This window comes from Coturnix japonica, chromosome 6, assembly GCF_001577835.2.
Source record: "Coturnix japonica isolate 7356 chromosome 6, Coturnix japonica 2.1, whole genome shotgun sequence".
Taxonomy (NCBI): domain Eukaryota; kingdom Metazoa; phylum Chordata; class Aves; order Galliformes; family Phasianidae; genus Coturnix; species Coturnix japonica.
In genome coordinates this window covers 10070082-10097326 of record NC_029521.1, presented here as the reverse complement: position 1 = coordinate 10097326, position 27245 = coordinate 10070082, and the positions used below count along the sequence as shown (strand labels likewise).

General features: G+C 42.7%; 1 protein-coding gene and 1 long non-coding RNA gene across 12 annotated transcripts in view; one reads left to right on the top strand and one right to left on the bottom strand.

Moving 5' to 3' along the window:
* Positions 1 to 27245, top strand: part of ZMIZ1 (zinc finger MIZ-type containing 1) — a 319493-nt gene that overhangs the window by 249531 nt on the left and 42717 nt on the right. For 10 of the 11 annotated variants that reach the window (XM_015866343.2, XM_015866340.2, XM_015866349.2 and 7 more), the window contains one exon: positions 18366 to 18510. In XM_015866343.2, the coding sequence (XP_015721829.1) occupies positions 18366 to 18510 (145 nt within the window). Of the gene's footprint in view, positions 1 to 18365; positions 18511 to 25127; positions 25611 to 27245 lie in introns of those variants that run through there. The other variant, XM_015866347.2, reaches the window with a different exon arrangement.
* On the bottom strand, positions 24488 to 25037 carry LOC107315721. Its single transcript, XR_001556040.2, has 2 exons — positions 24913 to 25037; positions 24488 to 24795 (listed from the first exon to the last, which is right to left on the bottom strand). It is a non-coding gene; the product is annotated as an uncharacterized LOC107315721 (long non-coding RNA).

The window sequence follows — 27245 nt, the reverse complement described above, 5'->3', positions numbered from 1 at the left end:
CTTGCTTTTTCCTAGGAAGCACGTCCAAGCCAATGACAAGGCCCATTGCTGCAGTTCCCTAGCCTGGTTCCTCAGTAGTTTTGTGCAAGGGGTGTGTGTGTGCGCAGCTTCTGGAAGGGGTGGCTGCAGGGTAGGGATGAGCCCCACTGCAGGCTTAGTGCTGCTGACATCTTCCAGAAGCTGTGCTGGTTGGCCTTTGCTGTGAAGTATTCAGTTACCTGTTTCGGCATATTAAACTGAGGTTAATTCTTCTAAAGCTCTTTAAACTGAGACTCAGCAACTTACAGTTTTCACTATAATATAGAATTTCATCTTTAAGAAAAGCAATAAGATTAACTGACCAACTGAATTCTGTGCAGATGAGGGGTAGTTCTTCTCACTGCTGTAGCTTGTTCTGTGGCCAGCACAGGGTGTAGGTAATTTATATCCTCTGTGTCTACATGCTAAATTGAATTCTAGTGCTTCCCTTCCTGGAACTCTTGTACAGTGATGTAACCGCTCATATTAACGGATATTAATTGGTGTGCCTCTCCTTGAACAAACTTCTTCACAAGTCTAAGATTTCTTGTTGGCAATCAAAGCCCTGAAGGCAGGGTGAAGGCAGGGTCTGTGCTGACATTTAGAACCATGGGCTGGCTGCTGCTGCTGTGTATACAAACATGGAGCAGTGACTCGGATCCAGCAGACCAACAAGGTCAGCTGTGGAGAGCAGAGAAAGGAGAGAGTGGTGTCCGCCTGCTGCTCACACCGTGCTGCATAGATGGGCTCTGTTCATGGGGCCTGTGGGAGATTTTTTCCTTTTTTTTTTTTTTTTTTTAATTCATCATTCTCTGCTGTAGTCATTTACACAAAGGATGCTTTTAAATGAGTAATGAGTGCTTTCCTGTTCAGCAGTTAGTTAAACTGAACTTTGTGTCACAGCTCTTTACGATTCACTCATACAAGACCTAAAATATTCAAGACTGGTAGGGGGGCAAAAAGCTCTGTCTGGCTCATGCTGTTTCTAGGAAAAGGGATTCTTGGGGGGAAAAAAAACCTCTGCAAAGACCTACAAATTATGCAGTGTTCTTTCTATCTATGAATAGTTTCTCTTGAGAGTGAATGAGGCTGTATTTTTGGATTTGCAGACAAAGCAACTTGTGTTACAACTGGCTTTTCTCCAAAACATACTTTCAGTGCCTATTTTATTTTATTTTTATTTATTTTTTAGATTAAATGATAGACAGCCTGAAACTGATCTGGAGGCTCTTGGGGAAGACATGTCCAGCTGGCCATCTTTATAGTGGCCTTGCAGGTCATCTTCCACAGCAACCTGTCAAGCTGGGCTGTCAATATGCTTTCTGAGACATGGTACTGCTTAGGCTAAGGAATAAAAAAGACTGATATCACTAGCTTCTGGAGGTATTGGTAGGCTTTTATTCATATTACTTCTTGTAGGAAGAAGTCCTCACATACCACTTCTACAATGTTTCAACACGTGTAGAAGTGGTACGTGATGACTTCTTTCTACAAGAAGTAATATACCCTGTGAAGATTAAAACTAAGTTATTGGAACTGGTCAGAAAATGCCCTGAATTCTGCCATGCCTGTCATCCTGGCACTGAAACAAGCTCTTTTGGTGGAGGGTTGGGCTCTGGGAATCCCATGTCCTCCATTGCAAGGGAGGTCCTCCCTTGTGGGGTGGAGAAATGGCTTTTAAACTTGGGGCTTGGGGTACAAACAGTATGATGGGAGAGCTCATAAACATGAGACTGTTTTACCAAGTAAATCCCTTTTTCTACTTTCTTCTACCTACTCACTCCCATTTTTTACCCCTTTTCTCCCATTCTCTCTCTGAGAAGCTCTGTTGGCCATCCTGCTTCTTGGGCATGACCCTGACAACCAAGGTGTAGTGCCTAGGCGCCATACTCTTGTCTACTGTGTTGCAATCCCTTCACTTATTTACTTTCCATGTATTTTGAACATTGTTTTTAGAGAAATTTTGCCTTATCCAATAGTGTTTACCACCTTTTAAGCAAAATAACAACAGCTAATTTTTTTGCCATAGCTGATATCATTGATTTCTTTTAACTCATTCTCCGTCTATTGCTAAGAGCCAAAGCATTCTTTAATACACACTTCTAAACTGAAAACTAAACTCACTATGGCTTGGTCCCCATGGTGCAACTTAGGAGGCAGCACAGTAACATAATGTTTTTCAAGTTTTTATAGTAATTTAGAATGTCATTTAAAATGTCGTGTGATTTCACAAGGTTTAGGCAGTTTCACTACTATTTCACTGGACTGATATTAGGTGGTTTTTTTTTGTTTTTTTTTTTTTATTGTCATTTCTTACACATGTGCTCTTTCATGGAGAACAAGGCATTTGCCATTACTAGTTATTAATATGTGGTTAGTTTTCTTATCTAAATCAGAAATCCCATTGTGCTAAGCATTGTACAAAGACACTTGAAGAAGGAGTCTCTGCTCCACTGAGTTAAGCGGTTTTGATACTGAGATCCTTTCACCTTACTTAACATACTACATTTTTGTAGTCCATTACTTAGAATGGATAGAACAAAAATGGAACCTACAAGAGCACTGTGTTGAACCAGTATAGTTTCTCACCTTTACTAGAAGAGGTCTTTCAGAAAGCCCTTATGATTTGTAACTCAGTGGGTCTGGGACACACACTGCATGCACACTTCAGTATCAGTTACATGAGATTACAGCATTCTTTGTTAATTGCTCTCTTGTTACTTGTGTCATTACTACAGCAGTTATGCTTCACACCCACTCTCTCTCCTGCACCTTAGCCTACATGGGTCTGGGCTGGGGGTTTTGCTATCTTTTTTTTAATTCATCATCTGTCTGCAGAAACTTTCAGGAACCTATCTGATAAAAGATTTTATTGGTTTTATCATGATGCCTACAGTAACATTTGCTATAGTTGTATAATCATTCTTTCAGTCTTTCCTTATGAAGTCTTTGTATCTTTTCAGTGTATTCCTTTTATCTCAGAGGTGTTACTGATGGCTTACCTATGTTGTGTTCTGCTATCGTTACTGATTCATAGAGTTTCACAGGATTAAATACATTTTGGCTTTATAAGGCTTCCTTCAAGATATCTTTCCTGTTAGTTTATTCCACTCTGTAATATCAGGAACTTATTCTGTACTCAGTGAGAACTTTGAGATATTACCCCTTATAAATACTCTAGTGAATGACGCTACTTCACTGCAAACTTTGGTTGTTTGATCCTAGCCTTCAGCTGTGAACCTGTTCCCTCTCAGTGATGCTCTGGCTGATATTGGTGGACCTATGTCAGATCTCACTGTCACCATGGCTCACAGAGTCAGGCAGGCTACAGAGCAGAGCATGTTCCAAGCCTGTGCACATGCTCAGGAGTCCACTTAAATAGGACACTTTTCAGCCTTTACAGCGTAGTTATTATTTGTTCTCTAGTGTTCAGGGATGCATTTGCTTGTACAGAAATTTGCAAAGAGGTTTTAGAATCCCCGGTTCATTTTCTGTGACACGAATCTGTCTTTTTTCCAGCTCCCTCCAGGATTCTTCCTGTCAGATTAGCATAGTCTGGTGGTCTGCATTCAGGTTGTGAAAAGAGCCTCTGAGCTCTAATCTCACATCTGATGTTGAGTGTGTTGATCCTTTTCTCTTCAGAATGCTGTGGATGGTTGAGAATGTATGGCCTTAATGATTGGCATTATCCTCTGGGACAGTTGTTCTCTTTGTTCAAGGCTGTTCTATAGGCATGAAAATCCTGTTCTATGCTCATGACCAAATCTGTACTCTCCTTCATGGTCTTTTTGTCAAGAGTTGTCCAAACGATCCTTCAGAGAGACAGAAATTTCAACAGCAGCAGTGTATCAGAATGGATAGAAATGTTTATATAGACCTACCAGTCAGTTGGACTCGGCTCCCTCACCCTAGCAGCACCTGGATGTGATCTCACTACACCTTCAGACAATAGCTGGTCTCTGCGGCTTTCTAACCTGAGTGTTCTCCCTAAAGGATTATTTCGCTACCTTGGTTTCCCTCTTGGTTAAACTAGGATGATGTTCTTCTCTTCATAGGATTAGGTGAGGATTAGCTAGTGTTTACTGGCGGCTTGCAGATAAAAGCAGTACTTTGTTTACCTGTATATCTGCATGGGCTTGATGCATGGCTGTGCTCAACTCTGCCTCTGAAAAACACCTGCTTCAGGATACTGCGACAAAATCAGTTCATCTTGCAGTTTGGAAAAGTTTTGCACTATTCTTTTTTTTAGTTATCTTTTTTACTTTTATGTGTTATTGTAATACGTAGTATTTGCATGGTCATGCTGGAAGTTCCAATAGCATTTCTAGGTCGAGAGCTGTAAGAACTGTATAAAGAAGAAGGAAACATGATGCCATCCTTCAAGAGTTACCTTGCTAGACAGATAGAGTACTCACTGTCTGCTGTTACCTTTCCAAACCAAATGTCCCTGGTTTACAAATTAAAGTATCAGGAACCAGAAATTCACAGTGCTTCTTCTGCTGCTTGTGTCAATTTTGAAAATAAAGGCTCTGCAGCAACTGGAATCAGCTAAAAAGCTGGTTGAAAATACATCTTGTTCTTCCATGGCGATATTGGCTCTGTGGGGCTTTCTTAGTAACATGAGCAGATATGACTCAGAAGACAGAGGGAGAACAACTATGTTGTGTAGGAAGTTAAAAAATATTTTTTACCTTTTTTTTTTTTTTTTTGGCCAACATCACAGCCAAGTTTCATTGCCTGTATTTCATTTTTTTTAAAACCCTTCTTGACAGCTTTTGGAACTTGAGCTGGTATCCTCGATTGATCTTAGACAATCAGCTTGAAATCCAAGAGAGATCAAAACAGATGTTTTCAACAGCCGGTTCTTTCTTTCAGAGGGGTTGTGCTACTGAAGAGCTGCAAGGATTAAGCATGTGTGTAGAATACAAGCAGGAGCACATCCACAGAGCAGCTTGTACCCTAGGGACAATAAAGAGGGGCACAAAACATGACATTTGAAATGATGTAATTTATCATTTTTGTAGCACCAAGGTACAAGCTGTTAATGCAGATTTACTTGTGTTTCCTTAGACAAGAGTAGGTGGGGTATTGCCTGCCCCTGCCTTAATTATTTGAATTTGTCCAGATTTGGCTTTTTTTTTTTTTCCCCCTTCCATAGGGACATGTAAATATGGGTTCTAAGCTGGAGGAAAATGTTGTTTACAGAGTACAATACAACACTTAAAGTGTGCAGGTGAAAGATCACACCTTCTTGAAACTGTGATAATTACCCATTCTTCCTTCTCCTTACAGGTCTGGACTTTGCCCTCTTATCTGCTCTTTGGTGCCTTTGTCCTTGTTCCCTGTTTCTGTTGCTCTTGAGGGTTCCCTTCATCTCCTCCTCCACCCTCATGTTTTCATTTATTCCCTTTAGAGAAAATTTCCTAATCCTTGGCTGCAAACCCCTTCTTTCTTTCAAGCCCTTCAAGTAACCAGCTCCTTCCAGAAAACATTCCTATGCTAATTTTGCTGACAAATTTTTGTCCATGCCATCTTGTTTTGAACTTTTATTGCATTTCTTTCAAGCTCTTAATGGAAGGAGTGAGTAGTTCTGTGCTTGCAAAAGGCCCTTTCTGTAATCTCCAGGCAATGAATAGCCAGGCCCAGTCTGCAGGCAACCACATCTTAATCCACCTTTCAAAACCCTTATCTTTTGCTCTCATTTCTATTGTTTTAGACCCGCTGGTTTAGTAACTTTCCCACCTAATGTTTTAGTACACATCACAGAAGTTGACAGTTATGATTGCTTGGGCTAATACAAAAGTATTGTGAATGTATAAAGGAAAAATTATCACAGAATCATTAAGGTTGTAGAAGACTACTTAAGTCATCTAGACCAAGTCAGCCCATCACCACTGTCCACTAACCTCAACATTTAGTGCTACATACCGCATTTTCTTTTACAGACTTAGTGTGTTTTAGCCAAAGGATCAGATTGAAAGTCTGTGAATTTAAGTTGCTGGCTCTAATTGCTACAAAAATTGTTCATAGGGTTTCCCACCAACTTCAGCAGGAGTGGGAGTTCATCCAAAACAGTTCTCAACAAGAGCAGACAGTTTTATTTACCATCAGCAGGAACAGCATCTTACTGTGTGCATTCTGGTAGTATTTGGTGTTCTAGCGTCCAGTTTGAATCCTTTGATCCAGATATTCTGGGAACATAAAGGAGACATGGTTGCTATTTAGATAGGATGTTTGTTCAGTGCTGGTGCAAACTGCTGTTTTTCTGCAGGCTGCGAAACAGAAACATTGTCCTTGTGAGAAGCTCTGCAGATTTAACAGTCTGACAGCTGGGAAATCCTGTTCTCTTGCTGTGTCCCTCTCCCCTCCCCTTCTTGCTAGATTCGCTTCTGTTTCTGCTTCCAAAGATGAAAATCTCACCCCTATAGTGTCTTGTGGGTATCTCCATCTTAGGTAAACAACATTTTTTGTAGGCTCTGTTGATTGTGTCAGATTGTATTCTAGTCATCTTCCCAGAAAAACAAAATAAAACAAAGCCAACAAGAAGTCATTCACCATTTGTCCAAAATGCTTTCCAATTTCTGTTACTAACACTGCATAGATTTGTTTAATATTCAAATTATGTCAAAAAATAATTATTATTTTGCACTGCTCTACTGCTTCAAGCATTTTTGCTTTAGGAAATTGTCCCTATAACCTGTCTCATTGTGTCGTTAGCACTGTATGGTTTTCTCTGCCATCCTCCTCCTGAGTTGCTGAGAGCCTGGTGATGGGGAGTGGGGCTGCCTGAGAGCTGCTGGCTTTGCCTGCACCAGCAGCCTGCATGCAGCAGCGCATGATATGGTTTCGCACAATGCCCTGCTAATGCCCTCGTCAGCAGCTTCTGAGGGAAGAGCTGCACTGGAAAATACAATAATGGTCCTCTGCAAGCAATAGGGAGTGCGTGGACTGGAGCTAAATTTGGAAATCTAAAGCTTATTTCATGCAAGATTATTAGAATTATTTGGGTTTCAAAGCGCGTGTTCACACACATGCATATATTGAGGGCCAGCCTTTCCACGTGACTGCTGGATCTGAGTGCAGTTGTTATTTATAGACAGCAGGAGCAGTGATGGCATTATCTTGTAGCACTTTGGTCCTGAAATTACAGCACTTCTGTGTGGGAAGAAGGGACCAGGTGCCCTCCATGGGAATTTACACAGTCTGCTCACCCATAAATGTCTCCGTGATGAGATGCTCACAAATAACTCTTTCGCTCTTCCTCATTTTTTGCGTTTTCAAACAGAAAAGAAAGGCACTGAAAGATCAGTGTGGTTGTGATTTGTGTTGCTTTCTTTCCTCAGTGCATGGAGGAAGCAACTAGCTGTGTTCATGTTTTCATCTGTTCCATAGCTAACCTGTTTCTATTCATGTAAAAACATAAACATTCCCCTGAGGACAAGGAAATAGCAATTTCTACTCTGACTAACACTAACGTTCATATTAACGTTCTAAACAAACTAAGCCTTCTGTTTCAAGGCACTGTGCCTGCAGTGCTGCCAGCATGACTGGGCCATGCAGGAGCACAGCAAAGCTGCGGCCTCAAGGCATATGGGTGCAGAACAGCCACCTGCCTCTGCACGGAGCCCAAGTGCTGCGGGGCCAAGCCAGCTGGAAACAACAGCATAAAGTCAAGCAAGGACTGTCTGGGAAAAAAAACAAAACAAACCAAAACAAAAAAAGCTCACTGGTCTCCCTGGTCAGGTTCACAGGGTGGTCATGCAGACAGATGCTCAAGCACAGCTGGGTGTACGACAGCATGACAGGGTGTAGGATGGGTAGGACCTGCAGGCAGAACTGCTGCTGCTGAGCACTTTGTGTCTTGAAAATATGATAAAAATAATCTGAAGATCAGAGTAGCTTTATTTAGGCCTTGAATCCCATTTTTTGTTTTATGCCAACTTTGGTTCTCTGTGTGGCTCTAATTGTAATGGAACATCAATGAGTTTTCCTTAATTGGTAATAAAATAGATGTGGTGCATGTTGTATCTTAAAGGAAATCAGAATGCCTTAATGAGAGCTTCTGTTGCTCAGAGTCTGCTCCCTTAGTACAACTGTATTTGAGCTGAGAAAAAAAAAAGAATGAATTTAGCAGGTGATTGTTGTGTATTTTAAACTGTATTGTTGTTGCAGTATCAGTGATGATCCAAGGCTCTAAGTAATGCAAGATTTGTAGGGAAAAGCAGTTATCTATTGCTTGACCAACTAAAGCAGCTAGAAGAAACAAACTTTCAGGGTGTGCAATTCCTCTCTTGCTTCAGATAGTTACCAGGTTCCCAGCACTGCTTGGAACAATTTAACTTCAGTTTTATTAATTAAGTGTTAATTCGTCAGGCAGTTCTCAAAGGAAGGTGGTGAGTATCAAAGGAGAAGTGGAGGTTGCTGGCAAAGGGAAGGTAGCAGGCTGAGTGGGATTGGTGGGACATGGAGAGAAAAGCAGAAGTGATAACGCTTTAGAAAAACAAAGCATAGGGAGTGAAGAGAGAAACACTGTCTGTTTGAATCTGCAGTACTTGCTCTGATCTGTGTTAGAACAGAAATAATTAAGTCAAAAAATCTTGTTGACTGAGTTTCTTTTAGTTAATATCCTAAACTATTTCCACGTTCAGCGCAGACAGGTTGTTCTATATGTAGGAGTAACTTTTTTTTCAAAAGGAAAACAAGAGGATATGCCCAGGGTGCTTTCAGCTTATTTCTGCTTGAACTCAGAGTTTGGATAATGCAAAAGATGGTCCTGCCACCCCCAGCTTTGAAAACTAACTTTTTTTTTTGTTTTGCTTTAATGCTTGAAGATAGGCTGGCAAACTGTGTTCAGCTAATCAGAGAAAAACAAAAAATCCTGAGGACACCTGATAAAACATTCTTTTCTCATTAAAAAATAAAGATGTAAAATGATGTAAAATAAATGTTAGGAGTGAAACTGCAAAACCAAGAAGCAAAAGTTCCTAAAATAGCATTTGGTCCTTCTCAGAAGTTCTGGCTGTGCAATGTTAACTTTGGAAACATGTTTCTGCTATAAATTTTGGTTGTGTGATTTTTTTGTGGGTTTGTTTTTTTTTTTTTTCCTCCTTGAAAGCCTCTCCAGATGTTCTGCGGTTGTTGCCTGCAAGTGTTCCATGGCAGGCATGAGAATGCCGGCACAGAGCAGGAGCCCCTTGATGTGGCAGTGGTGGTTTTTCCTTCCTCCCTGCAAAGGGAAGGTGTGTGATCTGCTCTGGGCCTCGTTCAGCCACAGGCAGTGTGACCTTCAGCACAGCACCTGTACTCAAAGTAAAACAACTTCTTTAAGACTTAGCCAGCAATCTGTGGGTCTGGATGGCCACAGCAGCGGCCTCTGTAGGAGCTCCCCACTGTTCCTGTAACATTAAGTATTTCTTAATTTTCTTGCATTTTTAAGTAGTAATAAATACAAGGCAGACATGAAGTCTTTTCATATGCAAGCCCTTTGAAATTCCTGTGCTCGTAATCACAGATTCATTGGACTTTAGTTGTCTTTAAAAGTCATCAGTGCCATTCTCTATTGGCTAAGGAGCCCCCAGTGTCATTTTCACCGCTTGTTTTTCTGACCTGTTCTCATCATCTCCAGTCATGGAGGTTCCTCAGCTTACTGTTTTCTGATGAGGAAAGTTGTCCTGGTAACTAACCAATATATTTGCTATGTCTTTGTAGTTTATTATTTTCTGACTTTTATGCTGCTGATATAGATACTAGGGTATTACTCTTTAAAATGGAATACTGCTCTCAATCTTCCCTCTTCTTAAATAGCTAAATAAATAAACTCACTCCATGCAGTCTTTTCCTCATGGTTAGTTTGATAGCTCATTCTCTGCCCATTCAGTGGGTGTATAATGTTGCTGAGGAGAGAGATATTTCTTGAACTGCGCATCCACTCATGCAGCCAAGTACCTTCAGCTCCACCTGGAAGAGCTCTTGCCTGCAGAGGCTTTTCCCACTCTGTTGTCAAGGTATGCAGTGCCATACCTTGTACTTGTCTCTGCTGAACACTGTTTCAGACTGCTTCTCCAACTTGTCTAGATCATTTTAATATTAAACTTATAAAGTAAACCAGTGTTTCTTTGCAGCTTGTGCCATCTGTAAGTTGGCCCGAATATGTTCGTTCTCTTTATCCACAGATCCTTTTTTCCGTCATGGATATCTGCAAATGAAGCACTTAATAATTTTAGACCCTGAACAGACTTCTGCATCAGAAGCCTATCTGATTATGCTTGGGTTTATTACTGCCATTGGCTTAATATTTCTGTAAGTTTAAGTTTCCAGCCGTTTTCTGTGTGTTCAGCTAGACCTTATTTCTTCTGTTTGCCAGAAAGTCATGTGGAGAAGTGCTGAAGCCTCAGTAACATCAAAATAATGTACACTCTGCACTCAAGATCCTTTGTTTGCTAGCAAAAAGAAAGTTTATTTGTTTCTGATCAATCCATTACTCATTTTTCACTTTTCTCTTAGTTGTTTTGAATCATTTTGCTTTTTTTTTCTCCCCTAATAAGTTACTGGATCTTTAATTTTGTAGTTCTTCCTTCAGCTTTTTTGAAAATAAGCACTAGATTTTGCCTTTTCCAGTCTTTTCATCTTTCTACTGTCTGTGCATGGATTCCCTGTGTTGAATCTCTGGTCAAATGCCTCTGATATTTTTTTGTAGCAATTTGTATTGTTAGGCCTGCTGTTAGTCAGCTCAGAAGTTGTTTACAGTAGTGATCAGAGAGCTCAAAATGGTTTAAGGGGGAGTGAGCCTCTCACCTGTGGGTCACCAGTTTGAATCTACCCAAAGATGGGCTGCCATGAGTCATTTCCATTTTTCAGATGCTTGTGTTATGTGTGAAATCTGTTGACGACTAAAGCTGGTGTTACACAATAAAGGCACACAGCAGTAATGAAAGACACTGTTGTTTGAAATCGAGGCAGTGAAACTAACAATTGGATGAGTAAGAAAACGAACAGTCTAATGCTATTTAAGTGCATTTCTTTTGGAAAGCCAAATTCAGGAGCTCACAATTTGCTTGCTAGTGGCCTTTCACTGGCTTTGTCTTCTCTTTATAATGGTTCGTGTTTTCAGATGTAGCAACATGGGTACTGCTAAGCCTAAATGAGATGCTTATGTATTTTATCTGGATCCACACAGTGTGTTTATTGCTTGCCAAATTGAGCCATTGTGCTATGTTTTGTAATGTATTACTTCAAAGTTAATGTAGTGAATCTGGTAAGATGCTCTGCCAAGTTTTGGCAAGTACAGAAGGAGACTGGGAAATCCCAGTTCCACTGAAGTCATGGGATAAGGATAGCAGTAGTCAGGTCTGTATCTCCAGCATGCCCTCTTCCAATTGGCAAGAGCTTTTGAGAAAACCTGTATATGTATTTCTGTGTGTGTATGTGTTTATGTCTGAAGGGGTATTTATGAAGAGCTGAAAGTACGCCAAGGCAAACTGGACCCATTGTCCAGACAAGTCTAGTATGTTGTGGCAGCCTTGAGAGCTCACACTTGATAATGCTCAGGTTTTATTAGGATTTTATTTGATAACGCCTATGTTAGTTAATTCAGTATTGCATCTAGTTTAATTAGGCATCCCCCACATTATCTGTTGTGCTACAAACCTTCAAGACGTTTGCTTTTTCATTCACGACAATATATGTAACTGTATTATAGATTGATCCCACAAGAGCAAAGCGGGGTATTTCTGCAGGACACAAATGTGGCTTTGGTAATGGAGGAAACATTGTTAATAAAGGATATGACTTTATATTGTGGTGAAAGCCGGTATCGTACACTGCTCTGCAGCACTGAATGATGGCTGTTGATTCTGTGTTTGTGTTGGGCTTAGCAGGGCAGCTCCTGCGTACTCCTCAGGGGGATTCATTTCTACACAGCTCCCTGTGCCCTTTTTACAGAACGGGTCCATTCAAAGGTGCTACTAATGGCACTGGTCTTCTCACTCAAGACAGTTCTGTGTTGATATTGTTCAACTTCAGACCAAATCGGTCCATTTAATCCAGTCTACTAACCACAACTGTTCCAGCTGATTCTGCCTGATGGAGCATCAGGCACAGCCCCCAGCTACTCCAGGAAGGTAGGCAGCAGGGCATGAGCCCCATGGGATAGGATGGGAGCAGCATGGGGGGCAGGCCTAGTGCTGTGCTGCAGGCAATGCTGGCAGCCAGGCCTGTGAGAGGTGGGTGCCCGGCTCCTGCTGCACAGCCACAGGCAGGCTGAGCTGCCAGGCTGCTGAAAAATTGACACTTCTGCTTTGTAATTGGGTTGCATGCATTTCTTTTGTGCTCTTGGCATTGGGGCGGATGCAGAGAAGAAGGCTGTATAATGATGGGGGTAGGGCTTATCTGTCAGTAGGTCAGGACATGCAGGGGTACCTAGGCAGAGCTGAGAGGAGGGGAGAACACCCATGCTCCAAGCTGCTTTTAATGGCTAATTACATCCTCTTTCCTCCATAGTCTTGCTTTCCTGCCCTGGCTGACTCAGAGAGGTTAGTCAGCCATTGCCAGGCTCTGCTGACGTGCCTGAGGAGGGAGGAGAGCTGCAGAAAAAGCAGTCTTGGCAGCAGCCGGGAATGAGCAGTTTCTCCCCTCTCTCTCCTTTTCCCAGCTCCTTACAAGTAAAAATGGCTCTTAGAACAAGAGGAAAACAGACACTTTCCTGTTCTCCAAAACTCTGGATGAAGATTTTGTCCTTTTAAGGCAAATGGAGTTATTTCTGTAATAATGCAGCACTTTGAGCATTAACTAGTTAACGTATTTTATATTTGTTTTCCAAACACTGTGCATTCTGCATTATCCTATGCGAAAAGAATGACATTCTTAAATAACCAAGATGATAGTTATTTTCATTCCTTTCTTTCTCTTTGTGTCAGTTTCACTTCCCTCCCCATCGTATTATTTCACACGGTGATTTATAAGCACTGTATTCAGATTGCGGTTTATGCAGCAAAGGATATAAAGCCATCAGTAGCTCCGTATTCCCTCTACATGGAGTTTATTGCCTTTACATGGAGTTCTCCATACAAAACATACAAATTTGGTCCTACAAGCAATATAAAATTAAGGGATAGAATTTTGGGGGAAGAAAAAGATCAAAGAACCCCTCGACTTTTTTACAGATGTTGTAAAAATGTTTCAGCCAAATGAATTTCATTCTGGGATATAGAAGCAAGCCAGAGAGGTGGTGCTGAATAGATAGTTATCCAAATCAGACTCATCCTTTTTTTCCTAATATTTTCATGGCAGTGAGTAAGAAATATGGGTCTGCCAGCCTGCCTATTGAACTATCTGCTGCAGCTTAACTGCAGCAAGAAAGCGGTAATCCTATTGTGCTTCTCCAGCAGTCTCCCGGGAAGCTGAAGGCATTGAAATTACTGAGCTGTTGTCCTATCCCCTCCTCACCTGTCTTTGCAGCTGTAAATATAGTGTCTGCCTGTAAATAACAGTTTGCTGCATCTTTAAGCGCGTTCTCTAACAAGAGGCGGTGATTTACTGAGGTGATAAGCTGTAACTAATACTAGGGTATCATAATAGGTAAATAGATTAACGCCATGCTTCTCTGTATTTTGCTTTCTAGGGAGCCCACTGGCTCATTCGCTCCTAGATGCTTACTGCAGCACTTTGCGATGTGCTGAGTTAAATCAGTTGGCTACAGGATTGTACCTATTGACGGTGGTGTGTGTATACAGCTAATGAAATGCATTAGGCAATCTATCGGGTAGCATTGATTGCTTAGCCTATTTGCCTTTCCTTTTCTGTTCCCCTACCCAAAAACGATTATAATGGACTATTCCCAATATTCAGTGTCAGGACAATAAACTACTCTTCAAGACATGCCATCATCATTCATCATGTAATTGTTGCTTTGTGAATGCAAGTACGCTGGCAGCCTTTGTCACTGAGAAGTAACTGTGCGGGCAGCCTTGGTGGGAGGTATGGTTTCCTTCCCCTCCAAAGCACAGGATCCCGGCGATGGGAGCACCTTGTCTAATGTGTGCAGGAGAGCTCTGCTTTGTCTCCAAATGACAGGTCTTCATCTCCAAAGGGCCCTAGCAAAAGTTGAGCAGTGTCGGGGGTTGTTGCCAGCCTGAATAATGGTGCTGCACATCTTGTGATATTTGGCACGTTCCTAAGTACCTGGCTCCTGGAGGCAGGGGATTAAATAACGATTGCTTCCTTTCTCTTTGAAGCAAAGCTTAGCTCTGCGGTTGCAAAGAAATGCTTGAAATGTCACTCAAGTCGAAGGGAAAAAAATCTTCTGCCTTCCACCACTGTCTGTCCCCAGGCTCTCAGCGCACACATCGCGGTGTTACTCTGTGATTTTTCAATGAAAGCACTTAGAAGTACAGGAGGCACCCAGAAGGCCGCAACGTGGCCAGCTGTGGGATGTGGGGTATTGTCAGTGTGGTGGGGAGAGACCAGCCTACTCTGCACGGAGGCACTTTCCCCTCCTCTCTCTGGAGACGGGCAAAACAACGAGCTGGCTGCAGGGAGCTGAATGCCTCTTTCTTAAATTCTTTTTCTTGCTTCCTTCAGAAACCTCGTTGGCTAGTTGAGATTGGAATCTCTCTCCTTTTGAAATCTCTGTTTTTCTCCATTTCACTAGTGCAAAAACAGAGGCTGCTCATTTCTGTGTTGGTTCCCTAACAGTCATTCCTAGCAAATTGGTATTGATTTATTCCTATGAAAATGCATCAACGTTTGAAGTAAAATGCAATCCCATTAAGGATGATACAGGTTTTCCAAATGGAGAAAAGTAGGTCAAATATTGTACCAATCAGCTCAGAGCATGTCCCTTTAAGCAAAATAAATGTGTGAATACACTTAAACTGTCAGCACGTCATTTGATTGCCATTATTATGCATCTTTTGGCATGAGCTGGCAAAGCCCTCTGCGGCTGCACGTTGGCTGAAAATGTCAGTTCTGGGGAGTTAACCAGGCTATGCTCTACATTTGTTTGTGTATGGGGGAGCGAGGAGGTGCACGCTTAAAGGATTTTTGTTTCCTCCTTGCAACAGTTGACTTCAACTTAGGCAGGAGAGCTGGGTTATTATATGCAAGGGACATTGTAGCAATGCAGCACAGGAATACGATTTAAATCTGATCATTAAAGTGCCGCAGTGAGAGGCTGTGAGAGACGGTGTGGATGGTCCATCTGCAAAATCTGTGCTCCTGTTGCAAGAAGGAGGGGTGGAGGGGGAAGAAAAAGCAGCTGCTTGGCTGTGCTGTGAGAGGGAGAGACTGACTGTTGGCACCATCTGTAGCTGTCCTTTGTGCTTGCTGCTTTATCTGTTCATTATAGTACGAAACTGAATTTCTCGTGCTTTGAGTGTAAATGAGTTGAGATGTGCCCAATACTGTCAGCATAAAAAGCAGTAACTAAGTACACTAAAGATGAATAGTGTAATCTGTAAATTCATTTTCAGTTTGTTTCATCTGACTTGAATAGCAGAGGAAGTAATGTTCTCCAGAAGGCAGCTGTACCAGATGTGAGATGCACACTCCCCCTACATGCTGAGCACACAGCAGTTCGTGGCAGGGCAGGGAGAGGGCAGTGGGCCCCTGTCCAGCCGGGTCAGTGCGGTGCTGGCAGACCGGGAACTCTGGGCAGCATTTGCTTTCATTGCTGCACTAACACCAACATTGGGAGGAGAGTGATTATCGTACATGGTACATGAGTTGAGATGTCCCCAGGGAGAAAGGTTAAACCTCTCAGTAATGAGTGCTGTGATAGGGATGAGTAAATGTGTTACCTTTTATACCTGCAGTCTCCCTAGTTTCTGAAAACAGGAGTCCTCTCCAGATAACTTGTAGAATGTAACTGTCTGGCTTATCTTGAGGGCTTCTTTGTTCTTGACAGTTCACATTTCACCTTTATAAATGTGTGTGTTAGATATTAGTAATAATAATAACTCATTAAGATCTTCTCTTATCTCCACCTCACCAAAGCAATGTTATCTCACTGGCTTATTCCTTTTCTAAGGGTTACTCTGCTTTTTTCCAAAGCAGGTATGTCTTTTGTTTGCAGATTCATGTCCTCAGCCCCATTAGGTTGCTTCTTTTTATCTTATTTGTCAAGTGCCTATACGTGTACAGAAGGAGCAATGCCCTGCTTGCATCAAAGCCGCATGTAAGATGGGCGATTTCCATTTGACACTGCAGTAATTGCACTGAGTGCAGCGTTGTGATGCTCAGCATCCCCTGTTGCTCCAACATGGCTGCACTGCTGTGCAGCAGCATGGTGCTTGCCTGCAATGCTCCAGTGGCTGTGCTGTGGGTAGCAGCTGTGCCAGGCTGTGGCCACGTCACAGGGCAGCTGGAAAAGGGGAGCACATTAGTAATGATAGGGAAGGGATAAAAGGTAAGTGTAATGTGATCAGATGCATGTTGACAGATTCCTTAGCTAATAGAGAAGCAGCTTAGGCTGACACTCGCTGGAACATTTTGCACCACTCGGGGGAACACTCTGGAGGCTGCATGCGAGGTTAACCATTTTTGAGTGGTTGTATGTGGTTACATAAAGGAGCGATGTCCCCTTCTTGTCAAAGCAGAGCTCTAAAATGCCTCCCTGAACACTACTGCTGACCTTCCATTTGATAAATGCGAGGAATGTACTGCATTGCCTTTGTCCAAATGTGTGATTAATTCACAGGAATAGTCTGGCTTAAAATATTTTCCTTGTGTGGCCATTAAGCTTGAGAAATTCCAATTGTTTTCCTGACTGAAAAATCACGTTTGTGGGTGTTCTTGGCAAAACAAGTTCTTTTTTTTTTTTTTTCCCCCCGGCAAATATGACTTCACAATTAGTCCCTTTGGAATTTGCTCTATTAAATGTTTGTTAACAGGACCTCTGAGTATCTGCTGTGGCAAAAAGGTGGTTGCCACTGATGGTTTGCTGCTGCTTGGGGTTGTGTTACTGGGCTAGAGGATATCCATTAGAAAAAAATACGAATTGAAACTAAAAGCCTCAATTTTGGAGAATTCTGCTCTTGATCTTTTAAACTGGAAAGCCTAAAGTTATACGTAGAGCTTTCCTGCTTAAAGCTGCTTTAGCACTTTGCTTTTCGAGTAGCCTTCTGGTTCTCACCTGCCAGCACAATCTGTTGATTTGTTCCATTCATACCACCTTAGGAAAGCACTTAGTTTTTAAAAAATATACAAGCACAAAGCATGTTATTGTGATGAGGCTTATGCAAAGCACACTTTAAAGGATGAAAATCCCCAAACACTTCCACGTGAAAATGCTTCTCTAGTTGCAGAACAGAGTTCAGTTCACGTGCACCTCATTGATGGGGCCCTTTGCCATGCAATTGGCAGCATCTCACCCCATGGAGCCACTCCTGCTGCTGGCACCGTGTCGGCTCTGTGGTTCAGTGGTTCTATTGGTGCTTCTTTGCAAAGCCATGTCTCATCACAGCCAGACCCAACTCACAGTCTTTTTCAGGTTGTGTTTATTCCAGTGTACATGGGTTTTGTAAAGGGGACTGGTCTTCTCTGTCTGTGGGTGCTTAAGGAAAAGGACACGTTTTCAGAGATAATGAAACCTTTCATGTCTTCTGAGGGAGTTGCAAGCTTTTAGTCTCTCTAGGAAATCTCTGTCTATCATCGTTCATAAACATGATGTTCCTGTAAGCACTGAAGCACCCTCATTGCCCAGAAGATTAGTCACATAATGGAGATAAGCATTTAGGGGTTATGCTGGTTCAAATACAGATGGAAGTACCTAACTTCTGTATACCTGCCCGCATTAGCACGGGCATATAATAATAGATAAATAGAATTTATCTATTCAGGACTGGTAGCTAATGGCAGTTTTGGAAGTGAATTCCAGCACATGGGTTCCTCTTCATGCCTCTCCAATTATGTTTTAGCATAAAAATAGCTGAACAGAAAAGAGGTCTTGTTATCCACTGCTCCCCTCTGTGAATGATGTCTTCTGCATGATTTTCTTATGTTTCTATTTGTGTGAAATGAATTCTTCAGTGCCTTTCTTCACCCACAACAGCTACCCCATGTCCTTGTGCCTCATCCATTTATCTATTCGCTGCTCAGCTCAGACAAATTCTCTCGTGTGTCCTGGACTATGCAGACTGTTCCTAACTTGTGTAAAAACATTGTAATGATAGTGTAGCGCAATTACAGACTCAATTTGATAGGATAATAATGTGAGTGGTGGTTCGTGGATGAACTTTTCACTCCTGGGGCCTGTCTGTTCAGTTTGTGGCTCTTGTTATAGTAGCTTGCATCTGCACTCAGCTGTACTGGTTATTCTGATGTGCACTTACTGTCATTTTCTGATTGCACAGCGCTGCTCTCATCGTGGTGTGAGGAGCTGGGACGGCTCTTGCTGCTTCGCCACCAGAAAAGCCGGCAGAACGATCCTCCAGGGAAGCTCCCCATGCAACCCCCCATGAACTCTATGAGCTCCATGAAACCCACCCTCTCTCATAGGTGAGTCTCAGCCCAGCCTGTAGGAGTGGAATTGTGTAAGATTACCTGTCTTTTAAATGAAATGCTCATTGCCGTTGGCAGAGGTGGCTACAGTTTTGTGCTGTGACCAGCACTACAGACATCAGGGGATGTGTAATGACAGCATGTACTAAATAAGCGCAGTTTTTGTTTTTGCTGTTACTCAGTGCATAGAGAAATGATGCTTCCATCTTGAAATCTGTGCTCAGGTCAAGTGGGCTTACTGTGAAACTTGAAGTTGTGCCCAAAGGATAAACTTCCGCAACATATCTCTCACCAAGCACTTTCCTATTGCTTATTTAAATGGGGCTGACTTTTCTTGAGGTTGAAAACATTTCACCGATGTTCCATCTCATACATTGCATTAGAAATGTCATGCTAAATTGAAGCAATTTAGTAGTGGGAGCACCCAGAGGTATGAGAATGTCCTGTACCACCTTAAATCAGGAGAAGATTGCAAAGTACTTGACACAGAGAAAATGTGAGCACTAAATGAAGCTGGAAAAGACTAAAGATGTGAGCCGCTGATTACCAATTTACACAGAAAAACAGAATTTGTACTTCTTGCCTGTGGAGCCTGAGTCAAGACAAAAGCTGAAGAGTGAATGTACACAGGGTTAAACACTCATTTCATGCTTTATGTTTCTGTGTTGTTTTTTTCAAGGCTTGCTTTCCCATAGCATCACATTAAAGAAATCACAATAGCACGAATTGTTTTTTGTGCAGGGCACTATTGTTAGTAAGGGATTATAGCAGTGTAGATGAGGCTAGATTCCTCATACTTGGGTACTACATGTAGTTTTGTAGTTTTCAGATTCCTGATGCTCATCTGATGATTTAGCCTAAGTTGCCCTGAATTCTATAAAGCAAGGATGAAATCATTGGCATACCTCACAGAGGCCGTATAATATATAACTAAATAAGATAGACACAGTTATTTTTTTTCCTTCATGACAGTTCTACCCCAGAACTCTGTCTCATGAAACATTCTCTCCTGCTAAAACTTACAGTGATATTTCTGGCAAGACCAGTTTACCAAGTACTTTACCTGATAGTAGGACATCCTGTCCAGTATCAAGCAGTCCTTGTAAGTTCCTCCTGAGTAATGCCCTTGAAATGTTTTACTAAAGAAGACATAGTGAGTCAGTTCTAAATTACTGCTGTTTACCTATGAGATACCGCTCTAGAAACATTAATTCCGTGGCATAAGTTCTTATCTATAATATCCGCTACAGCGTCTTAGGGATTTGAAATACCTGCCAGCCATGGAGCATCACTGCTTCATTGTGTACGGTTCTCTCATCTGTAGTTTAGCCATAACCATGACTGTGCAAAATACCTCAGGTGGTACATTAGAAGAAAACATCTTGTCACTCTCCAACTTCCTTTTCCAGCTGGAAATGTTTGTTTTCCATGCATGATAGGTCTACATGACAGCAATAAGTCATGGAGGAGAGAAGAAGTGAGTTTTCTGTTTGTTAAATAGAAGATGAAAAGCAGTTAAACGCAATCCTAGTGATAAAGCTGTTGATGAGGCAACAATTGTATTTGTGTTTGATTACATTTGGGTCAGAAGCTTAGTATTAGAGTTAATAGTATGCAAAAGCTTAGTATTAGAGTTAATAGTATGCAATCTCAAGTTCAACAGGTTTTTGTGTGAATCACATTATAAGACAACATCACAAAGAGAAAACCAATGACCAAGCCTGTTTTGCATTCCCTACTTCCCTACAAGTAATTAATGTAGTCAGCTACTTTAAGTTGTGTTTAAAAAAAAAAAAAAAAAAAAAAAAAAAGATATAAAATTAGAATAACCAAGGGCATATTTAAAAACCTTGCAGATCTTAACAAAGGGAGTATAGGACGGATGATAGCTGCTAAGCATCACCAGACAAAAAAGAAATTTCTCCTGTCATCAGACTACCCTGATAGCCAGCGCAGGGCTTTCTTTGCCATTGTTTTTACGAGCGACAGAATTACCCAGAACTCTGGTCAGGTTCTCATTTCCCATTGCACATGATACTACAGAAACACCGTTGTATAGTCTCAAAGTTGTAACAGACCACAGCTATTTAAAATAAGTTCTGACTCAAGAGCACATCAAAAGAGACTATATCTAAGGACTCATATTTAAGCAACTGTGGGCACGTACATTGGAAATAATTCAGGTCTGGCCTATTGTTGGGGGTCGCTTCTTATTTTGAGAAAGTAAACTGAATTTTGAAAGAAAACTGAGATAGACAGGTCAAGGACTTTGGTGGCGATATCATTGGTCAGGTGTACTTCCCTAGAGCAGAATGTTAGCCATGTAAAGATTTGCACACATGCAAAAAAAATGCTTTCAGAGTAGAGACTGCCTTGTGCCGATTTATGTATAAAGTCAGGGGATCAAGTAGTAAAGAACTGTGCAAGTTGCATACAGAACAGATTCAATGAAATACCTGCTTTGTAATGTTGGATGGTTGGTTTGACTGCAAAATCATGTGCTTTAGGGACAGAGTGAGCACTGGATTCTCAAAAAATAAAAATAAAAAATTAAAACTGTCAACTTTTTTTTGTAAGACAGTGCAGTATAATAATACTAAGCTCAAAATTGAATTTGAGATACATAGATTTTCTTTTTAGACTTTCTTTCACTGATCTACATGGGTAAAAATGACTCAGGTACCCAAGGACCAGTAAGAGACCTATCTGCCTCCTTAATCCTGTGTAATTTCTAATTTAAGCCCTACTTAAGGGATTTATGGGGGACTTAAGGAGAGCCTGTAGTCTTTGGGCCTGCCTTTTGCAGAGGAGTGAAATTTCATGCTTAGTGTAACTTCTTTGTGTTGTGGTTTTCCAGTCTGACATAATGTCTATAACAACAGACAAAGAAGCTGGTTTATACCTTTAAAGATGCTTTAAGATCTTTGGCAAATGCTGCAATGTAAGTACAAATTGCCATCATAATACTTTGCTTTGCTTTGAAGAAGTCCCTACTTAACACTTCCCTGTACTAAGTGGTGAATCTTAACACTTGTGGATCATGTTGAATCTCGGTTACGTTGGGCACCACTTCCATCCCCCTCAGTGAAATCTGCACCTGATCAGAACCATCAGCATAAGGTGGCTCTGAACCACACAGCCACATGGGGGTTGCTTGGCTAGCTTGTGGTAAAGCTCCTGTTGTCAATGAACACCAGAGGATATGCAGCTGTTAGTGGTGGCCCAGAATGTGGCCCTGAGTGTTCTTCAGGTTCCTGCCATCTTCTCTTTAGTTTCAAGTGTTGGTCTTCTGTATTCATTGGTGGCTGTCCTGCAGTTGGTGAGCAAATTACAGTGATGTCTGCATAGGGTAGTCAAAGTTGATGAGAATTAAAAAGATAAAGTTATTTTTAACACAGGTGACTTCATGCCAGAAGTTCTGATAAAACTAAACAGTGGATTGAATTAACTAGTAATTCAATATTACAGTACATACTTTATTTATTATCATTATTGTTTTTATGTTCAGGCAATTGCCATAAATACATTTTATAGGTTAGAATTGCTTTACAAGGGTGCTTTGTTTTAGTGTTAGTTTAGTCCCTTTATTTTCCACCTAAAGCTTAACTAACATCTGAACTTACACTGGTATGAACTTTAGTAAGTGAATGATGATCCTGTGTCTGAACTTCTACTGGGTGTTTAGGACCATCCCTTAAATGGTTTGTTAAGAATGAGGAGTGAGATGACTATAACACACTGGTACCAACATTGTCAGTGTTTCTGTGGAGGTTGCTGCCTTTTCAATTCAGCCATCACAGGCTGTTTTGGCTGATGGTGGTAGTGGTGGGATGATGGTGCTTGTGGGATATCCAGATGAGGGAAACTGTTTAAGTGAAAGGCCAGGTGCTGGGTATACAAGGCACCTGTTATGAAAACAAGTATGTTGTGCTTCTTCCATACACCAGGGCAGAGTTGAGGATCATGGAATCAGTAAGGCTGGAAAAGAGCACTAAGATCTAGTCCAACTTTCAACGCCTTCCACTCTGCCCACTAACCACGTTCGTCAGGGCCTCCTCCACAGTTCTTCTCCACCAGGGATGGTGATTGTCCCACCCCCTGGTGAGCTTCTGCCTCTGTGTCACCATTCTTTCTGAGAAGAAATTTTTCGTAATATCCAACCTGAGATCACATCATTATTGCGTATACCTGAAGCGTGCAGGTAAAATATTTGCAAAAGAATTTAAAAGTGTTAAGGTGAAAAGTAAGATTGTTTCAAAGATTTTTCATTTTTTTTAAATTATGAAATAAATGTAATTAGGGATTGAACAGATGGTAATGTAAGACAATATACTCTGTTAAGCAAACTCTATATCTCCCAGTTCTGGAAGAATGCTCTCTTTCTTCAGTCTTCTAGATCAAGATATGCTAAAATCCACCATCAGGAGAATATGAGGGAATCCTAAAATATTTGTGCAGATGTGGCAGTACTTAAAAAAAGAATAATGATTTTTTTAAAATGTTGAAAATAGTGTTAAGTAAAAATCCTGGTGCTCTGAGTATCGTTAAAACAAGACTGTAATTGCCTGAAGATACTGTCCCAAGAATATTTGCCCACCTTGTCCCCTGACATATTAACCTCAAATTTAGTATACTCCTATTATGGTAAGAAACTGGAATAAAACTTTGAAGAGTGTTGGAGCTAAAAGCAAATGATTAGTGATCTCTAATTGAAAATTGAAAGTGTGTAACTATGAGCTGTTAATAATTAAACCTCCCATCTTTTCATGTGAAAAATCTGCATTTCATTTTAGGTGAGCTAATTTTGTGGTCAGTTCTTGTGGTAAAAGGAGAGATGGACAGGCAGGAGCTCTGAGAACAGTAATGGGCGGCTTAAATATTTTTCCAGTGCATGTTCTTCACATGTTTGGTAAAAGATAGAGGACAAGGATCATTTCTTATTGTTTGTACAGCACTGTGTGGGGCATCTGTATTTACAAAGGTACCAAACTAAGTGCTGTTGCTATAAGGATAATGCATGGCAATACAGCTACTATCATTTTGGTACATTGTTTGGTATGTACATGTGAGTGTACTCTTTACATTTTTTTCATCTAAGCTCTATGTATACTAGATAAAAAGTTTGGGGTTTATGTTGTGATTATTTTATTTTTTTTTAATAAGTAAAAAGTGTCAGCTGATATTTTTGAAATCCCTCATAAAAACGAGGCAAGCACGATGTAAGTTGTATCTGCTGACTGAGGCAAAACCTGACCTTCCAGGCTTTGCTCTGCCTTCAGTAGATTTTAAAACATAGCTCTATCTTTGAAAAGACAGCTGAAGCCCTGGCGTTTGGGGCAGAGTGAACACCCACTTCCTAAAAGTGTCTCCTTGATTGCAATTTACTGTTCCGTGAGAAGTGTAGCAGTCTCCTGCTCCTTACAGGAGGGCTGCTGCTGCAGCAGATGGTTTGTGCTGAGCCTGGGTGATTCTCATCTCCCCGTGTGGAGGGAAGGTTCCCCCTGTCACTTGTTCTCCAGGAAACCAACTCATTTGTAATGGCACCGGAGTTACAAGTCCTTCAGCAGCGGCAACATCCCTCGTTTTTGCCAATTTTGACTGCCAGCGTGATAACCATGTGGTGACACTGAGAGCTGTACTTTGCCTAGCTCTTTGATACAACACTCATTAAAATCATGGGGAGTCTTGTAGCTGAAGGAGGAGTGCCTGTGACCGTTAGAGCAGCCTGTGCCCTGCATGCAGCCCCAGGTCGGGAGAAATACGTTCCTGTCATAAGTGATGTAAAATACGACTCTTTTTTTTTTACCTTTCTGTTTTATGAGGGGATAATTTGGCAGCAAGAATACGTGTGTTTTGTCTAAACCCGGTGTTTCTCTTGTTGCCTTTTCATTACATATGCCTGTAATTCATTCTGATAGTTGAGAATGGGACCCTCCCCATGGTTTCTCCGAAGACGGATTACAAAAGGAGTGAATTATCGTTATATTAATGTATTTTGTTTATTCCTACTGTTCCCGTACACTTGGGTTCTTAAGTCTCTGTGGTATCGCAAAGGAAGAAAAGGGAGCAGTCTCCACTAATTGCATGAGGGGGAGCTAATGGCTTTCCTAGAACAGGGTGGCTTAGAAATTCCTGCTGAAATCGCTGCCGGATTTTACATAGCGATAACAAAGACCGTTCATTGACACAGAGCACCGACGACCTGTGCAGGCGAGCCCGTGGAATTAATTAGATACCGAAGATGCCTTAAATAGGAATCGGTTGTTTCTCCAGATGAGAAAGCTGTTGCAAGAACGAGGAATATCACATCAGCCAGGGGATCGTGCCTTGATGCATCCCCCTGAGCTCAGAAGCCGGGAAAGGTACCACCATCTGCTTATCCTCTCCTTTACCACTTACCGCGGCAGGGAGATGCGATGCGATAGTCCGTTCGCTGGTGTCATAGTGGCAGCCACAGCATTCCCAGACAACTTTGACGGGCGAATTACCGGAGCCGCCTCCTGACGCCTCCCCGCCCGGCCCTTTCCGTGCCCCCCCAGCCGCCCCCCCGCTCCGCTCCCGGCCCCGCCGCGCTGCCCTCCCGCCCGGCCGCCCCCCCGGCGCCGTGGCCCGGCTTCCGCAGGCAGCCTGGCTGCCTCCTCTAAGTTGCGGTGGGGCTCTGCTGCCCCCCCGCCTCTGCAGAAAGCGGCTTTTTCCTGTTCCCTGCGAGCGTAAATCAGCTTCATCTAAAATCTCGGAAGTGCAAGTCCATCACATCTCCCTCCTAGCCGCCCGCTACACCTGCGTGAGTCAGACCGCAGCTCCAGCTGCCCCGCTCCGGCGCAGGGCTGCTCGCGGTCCCCTCTCGGGCAAAAGCAGAAGTGGAATCTGCTCACGCGTTCGGCGGCTCCTTCCCCGGTTGTTGTAGCAGTCGCTGACCTCCAGGCACTATGAATAAACAGCAAAGCCGGGAACAAAAGGAGTCTTCTGGCTGCCATTATCTCACATTAACGTAGCGGACGCGCTGCGGTGTGAACAATGCGAGTCTCGTTCGCCGATAATCAGCGAGTACCCAGGCATTCGGATTACCACGGCAACGGGCGACGGTAGCCCGCTGGGTGGGTGTGTTTTTGTTGTAGGGGAGCAGCGGGAGCGGGAGGCCAAGCGCTGCACTGAGCAGGGCGCTGCGGGCAGCGCTCGGGGCGCGTTCCGGCGCACGTGCGTAGGTCGGCACGGGCCGAACGGGGCTGTGCCCTCAGGTGCAATAAAGGTTAAGCCGCGTTTGCCGAGCTGAAAATGATCGTAAGATAATTTCAGCGTTTCGGGAAGGTAACAGGTGGCATGTTAAAGACAGGGCTGTTGCCGGCGGACGGTGCGGCAGGGATCCGGGCTGTAGTAGCGCGGTGCATGGGCTGGTGTTCGACATGGAGCCGGGGCGATGCTGCAGCCTTGCTTTTCCTTTGAGCGCAGGGACGCCGTGGTCTCAAGCTGCCGGGCGGTGACCGTCCCTACGGCTCTGGGTGTTGCAGAGTGTTTCTTTTGCCTACCTGCACCGTGTGACCCACGCTGAGTGGTGTGACCTACGTCTCGGAGCGCACCCACGTGCGTGTGCAGGGACATCGGTGAAGGCAGGAATATGGCAGGGCAATTTGTGCAGGGGTGCGGGTGATCGCAGGTCCCAAAGCACCGGGGTTAATCTCGTCTTTGGCCCAATGCATTTTCTGATTGCAAGACTGGGTTTGGATGCACCAGCTCTTGGTGAGCACGTGGCTGCCTGCAGTGTCAGGCAGGCATGTGGTCCCCTGCAGCCAGTGGGACAGGCAGGCAGCACCTGGACCTGCGGGCCCCACCAACCTCGCAGGCCTGTAAAGTAAAACTTGAAATCTTTCCATTTCTAAAGGTGCTTTCCACCACCTGCAGAGTGCCATGGCTGTATGGATTGCTGCTTCAATGGATCTGGCCATGGCTGTATGGATTGCTGTGTGAATGGTTTCTGCCATGGCTGTATGGATGGCGAGGGGTTCTGGTATCTAGTAGAGCAGCAGCAGGGGCAGGTGCTATGAGCCTCCAGGCTGACAACTTGCCTTCGCCTACTGATTGCCTCACCTTTGCCTGCCCACCAAGCTCAGGGTCAGGACCTTTCTGTTTTTTTTCAAGCAGCTCAACAAAGACCAATCATCCTTCATTTTACAGTGAATGATGAGACCTCTAACTGCTTTTAGCCTTCATCTTCAGTTCACGTTGTTCATAACCCAGTATAAGCAACATCCAGTACTGAGGCAATGCTTGGGATAACTCCAGAGATGGCTGCTCAGTGCTTTTGGAGTCAAGAGTTTTGCATAACAATGGGGAATGTGTTCATCTGTTTGAAACCAATGGATTTGAGAAGTTTTGTAGGGATGATTTCAGTAGCTGGATGTTTTTCCAGAATACCTGAGCGCTTGAAAACATGCCTATAAGAAGTAGAGGGAGACAGAATTTCGCAGAAGGTTCCAGAATGGCTCTTTTCATATTCGCATTACATAGTTGCACCCATTGATTTCAATGGGCTCTGTCCATATGTGTTTGTTGAATGAATTATACAGTGGAGCCTTAATTTATGCCACAAACTTCTTCAAATAATACTGTTAAATACAGAGAGTTATTTGAGGAAGGTATACAACCCATAGCTGTCATCAGTGGAAAGTAAATTCCTGCAGCCATCCAAAGCCACTTCTGGCATTCACACTTATTATACCATTCTCCTATTTCCT